The sequence below is a fragment of the Berghia stephanieae genome, chromosome 10 (genome assembly GCF_034508935.2).
Source record: "Berghia stephanieae isolate SIO BIC M18660-M18661 chromosome 10, UCSD_Bste_1.3, whole genome shotgun sequence".
NCBI lineage: Eukaryota > Metazoa > Mollusca > Gastropoda > Nudibranchia > Aeolidiidae > Berghia > Berghia stephanieae.
The window spans coordinates 40,994,538-40,999,293 of NC_088369.1; the positions used below are offsets into that span (position 1 = coordinate 40,994,538).

The 4,756-nt window shown below is 32.3% G+C and overlaps 1 protein-coding gene and 1 long non-coding RNA gene across 2 annotated transcripts in view; one reads left to right on the forward strand and one right to left on the reverse strand.

The window, feature by feature from the left end:
- The window catches only part of LOC144981145 (uncharacterized), a 108,794-nt gene that overhangs the window by 37,155 nt on the left and 66,883 nt on the right, over positions 1-4,756 (reverse strand). The window lies entirely within an intron of this gene.
- Positions 1-4,756, forward strand: part of LOC144955941 (programmed cell death protein 10-A-like) — a 9,351-nt gene that overhangs the window by 2,338 nt on the left and 2,257 nt on the right. The window contains exons 4-5 of the mRNA XM_078886202.1: positions 2,572-2,696; positions 3,303-3,413. Coding sequence (XP_078742328.1) covers positions 2,572-2,696; positions 3,303-3,413 — 236 coding nt within the window. The remainder of the gene's footprint in view (positions 1-2,571; positions 2,697-3,302; positions 3,414-4,756) is intronic.

Consider the following 4,756-nt stretch of genomic DNA (forward strand, 5'->3'; position numbering starts at 1 on the left):
TGTGGCTGTGTATAGACTTGGGAATTGATTATATGATTGTTCTTGGATCTACTGTAACTTATGTCCCTTGCTTGAACTGGGCATTTATGTTTTACTTATTAATATTATTATTATTATTATTATTATTATTATTATTATTATTATTATTATTATTATTATTATTATTATTATTATTATTATTATTATTATTTATTATTATTATTATTATTATTATTATTATTATTTTTATTATTATTTTTATTATTATTATTATTAATTTTGTTATTATTATTATTATTATTATTATTTATTGTTTTAAATTTTCATTATCATTATTATTATTATTATTATTATTATTATTATTATTATTATTATTATTATTATTATTATTATTATTATTATTATTATTCGTAAGACAGAGATAATACTATTCGAATTGACTCAGCAAAGGTCTCATACATTGGCAAAGAAAAAGGAGAGTTAAGAGAGAGATATTTTTGTTTGTTCATTGACAGGGTTTATTTTAAGGTGAGATGTGTTACTTCCACTCATTTTCAACCTGGTTTATATATATATACATATATATATATATATATATATATATATATATACATATATATATATATATATATATATATATATATATATATATATATATATATATATATATATATATTGAATCGTGTTTGATACAAATATGGTACGAAAAGTGCTCGACATGTAGTAATGGAGCGAATTATTATTTAAAATATTTACCACAATGTTTGGGGCAGTCTACATCAATGTTTCAGGCTTAATTTGCCATCTTCAGGACTGAGTTGTTTTGTTGACTGTTGTTGATTCTTGAAGTGGTTCCGGTTTGAAGTTAATTAAGAGGAATTTGCGCCGATGGGGACACTTTCCGTAGATCTCATTTTTCATGTTGAGTGTGGCTTCATGAGGTTGTTTGATTATAGTATATTTTTCTTCCAGGCATAAGCTACATTGTTTTGATGTTGGTGTGTATCCTGTTGCTTTAGATAAAATTTTCCATGAAATGTTGTGGTCTATTTTGTTGTCTTTTAATTTCCAAATATGTTCGCTGAGTTTTGTGGATGTTTTTTTGTTAGTGTTTCTAAATGTTGAGGTGTGGAGGTTGTATCTTGTTTTGAAATTATTTTCTGTTAGTCCTACATATTTTTCTTGCTTGTTTGTTTTAGTTTCTGTGACTGTGGCTTGGTAAATTAAACTTGATTCTAAGCATTGTTTGTTTAGCGGGCAATGTTCTTTATTTCTGCAGTTGCATTTTCTAGTGGGTGGGTTTTGCTCTTGTCGGTGGTTTATTAATATTTTTTTGTTGTGGCTTGAAATTATTTGTTCTATGTTGCGCATACACGAGTAACTTATTTTTATGGTATTCCTGTTGATAATTTTATGTAGCTTGTGGTTTTTTGGAAAGTGTGTATCAATTAACTTCAGGAACTGCTGTCCTATGTTTGTGCTGACGTTTATGTCGAAAGGTGGGTTGAACCAAGTTATGTGTCGTTTTCTTGTTTTACGTTCTTCACTTGTGTGTTGGTGTTTACATGAGAGGGAGGCGTCTGTGTATAAAAATGGTGTGTTGTATCCACTTTTTGTGAGTGCTTCTTTGTAGGGGGTGGCTGCGACGTTGAATATCTCTCTGTTTTCCGAAAGTTTGCTCACCCTCAGTGCTATGTTTTTTGGTATGTTTTCAATGACGGGACGGGGGTGGTTGCTGTTTTTATTAATGTAGCTAATGGTGTTGTTTGGTTTTCTGAACGGTTGGAATGAATTGGATTTTATGTCGAATGTGATGTCGAGGAAGTCAACTGTTTTTTTGTTTTGCTTCTATTGTGATTTTCAAATTGTTGTTTTGGAATATTTTACAGATATGTTTTTTGATGTTTTCGTTCGCTCTTGGTCGTCTGTTGGTTATAGCGAGTCCGTCATCTCTATAGAGGCCGATGTATGTGTGTGTATGTTGTAGTTGTGACAGGATGTAGAGTCCGACCAGTTCGCATGTTTCAGCACCGTCGAACGAACCCATTGTTACGTCGAAATCATTGTGTCGCTTTGTCCAAGGTGTGTTGTCGTAGTATAGTGTGCTGTGCTTGGTGTGTTTGATGATGTGTTTTTCCTCTTCTGTGATGTTGGTGTATTTTGCTGCGAATTCCAATGCTTTGTTTAGTAAGTCTGGAGTGATGGAGGGGTAAAAATCGCAAATGTCGAAAGAGATGAAGGTGCAGTTTTCTTTGTTTTGGATATTTTTGAACCATTCGATGACTTCATCGGTGTTTTTCCACTGGTTGAATTTAGTTGCTTCTTTGACGTTTTTATTTATTTTTTCTAATATCTTTTTGCTGATTTTTCCAATTTCAGATTTGTGTGGATTTATTAGTCTACATTTTGGATTATTTTTGAAGTCAGGCTTGTGATCTTTTAATGTGATCTTTTAATATATATATATATATATATATATATATATATATATATATATATATATATATATATATATATATATATATATAAATATACATATATATATATATATATATATATATATATATATATATATATATATATTGCTTGCAGGCTGAGGGTACAGTACCAGGTCTGACCTATGACCTGATTCTTGGATTGATGAAGAAGGGAGATGTAGCTGATAGAGTTGATGTCTGTGAAACTTTGCTACGACTAGGGGCAATAATGACTCAGAAGTAGGCTGATTCATAGCTTATTTTTAGATTACATTGAATCCTCTCTCTCTCTCTCTCTCTCTCCTCTTCTCTCTCTCTCTCTCTCTCTCTCTCTCTCTTCCTCTCTCTCTCTCTCTCTCTCTCTCTCTCTCTCTCTCTCTCTCTCTCTCTCTCTCTCTCTCTCTCTCTCTCTCTCTCTCTCCTCTCTCTCTCTCTCCTCTCTCTCTCTTCTCTCCTTCTCTCTCTCTCTTTTTTTTTTTTTTAAATTTTATCTCTCCTTTTTCTGTTCCTTCGTCTTCTCATTTTCTGTTACTTTATAACAAGCAAATCATTGCTATATTACATGGCCCACCATCCCAAAACGGTATTTTTCTAAAAATATAATTTATTGTCAAAAATGTGAAACTTGCAGTAAGTTTATTTGTTTTATTGAAGAGATTATTATATATAAAGTTCATAAACCAAACTTTTCATATTTTTTTATCATTTAAGCTTTATTTTCACGTCTTTTCTTTTCTTCTTGATTTTAATCTTTTTTACTCTCACACAGTGGGTAAATACAACTTTGGAAAGATATTTATTTGTATTTTTGTTGGGTCCTCTCTATACAGAACTTATAATTCCAAGACCAGAGTCCTCTTTCAAGACCCTTTTCAAGTGTGCCTGTGACCTCAAGGTCATCCTGAGTCGTATTCCTAACCAGATCTACGACAGGAAACAGTTCCTTGAAACTATCAAGTAGGTGGCTTGTTTATAATTATGGCAAGACAAAACAGTTTGGATGGTAAATTTGAATTTATAGTTTTAAAAAAATGAGATTTGTGTTAACCCACTCAATCCTAGAGATTTTGCTATTTTTCAAGATTAGAAAAAAAAATGTATTAAAAATGAGCATGTACATAGATAGTTTTATTCAACTACCTTTAACATGTAAAATTTAAGAACATTAGCTTTGATACAATGCCTATAATTTGTTTCAGAAAATGTAATAAATAGGCATGGGGTAAAAGTAACCCGGGTAAACTACGGATATATAGTCGGTGTTAAAGGTTGAGTGAGTTAAGACATTTTTTTTTATTATTTGAGGAGAATGAATATATTTTCTTAAGGGGATGGGCGGGTCCTGAAGGCGAAATTCTAAAATGTAATAAGTAGCTGACTTTTAGTGGTAATTTTAGGTTATGTACATCCTAATTAGAGGAAAAAAAATTGAAAACCTAAATTTCAGTTTTTGGTTACCATGGTAACGCCGCCATTTTGAAATTTGATACCCTATAATGAAGTAGTTTTCAAAATGCTAAGGCTTCGCCAAATGACAAGTTATTGACATGAAAATAGGTATACAAGTAGTATTTGAGCCATTCATTTGGGCTAAGCATCGGTTTACTAATATCTACAATAGTATTATTTTTATTGATTTTCAAAGTTCATCAATTTTGAAACATCAAAAATTGACCCATTTTTGGACTTTTGACCCTCATTTACGCAAAATTTATAAAATAAATCTGAAATACAAATGCTCAGTTTTATGAAACTAGTAATACTGTATGCACATGCGAAAAATCATTCAAAAATGTTTACAAATAAAGGAAGAGTAGCAAAATAAAGGTAGAAAAAGCACAAACAGAGAAAAACGCATTCAAAGTTTCAAGCACAGGAAACTCAGACAAGATCATGCATTCATGCGTCAAAATGACCCTGCTTGATGTGCAGGCCCTCCCTCTTCAGCCTCCTGTTCCTGCCTTGCCTTTTCTCGGCTTCACACACACACACACACACACACACACACACCTACGTACGTACACACACACATACTCTCTCTCTCTCTCTCTCTCTCTCTCTCTCTCTCTCTCTCTCTCTATCTATCTATCTATCTATCTATCTATCTATCTATCTATCTATCTATGAGCGGCTATATGGTCTTGTGGTATGACACTCGCTTTTGGATCGGAAGGTCCTGGTTTCGAGCCTGGTTCAGCGCATAGTTGAGTCCTTGGTAAAGACTATTTACTCCCGTTCTCTCACCGTATTCGGGTGTAAAATGAGTACTTAGCCGTCAACAGTGCTGTCGCTGTCGGAAA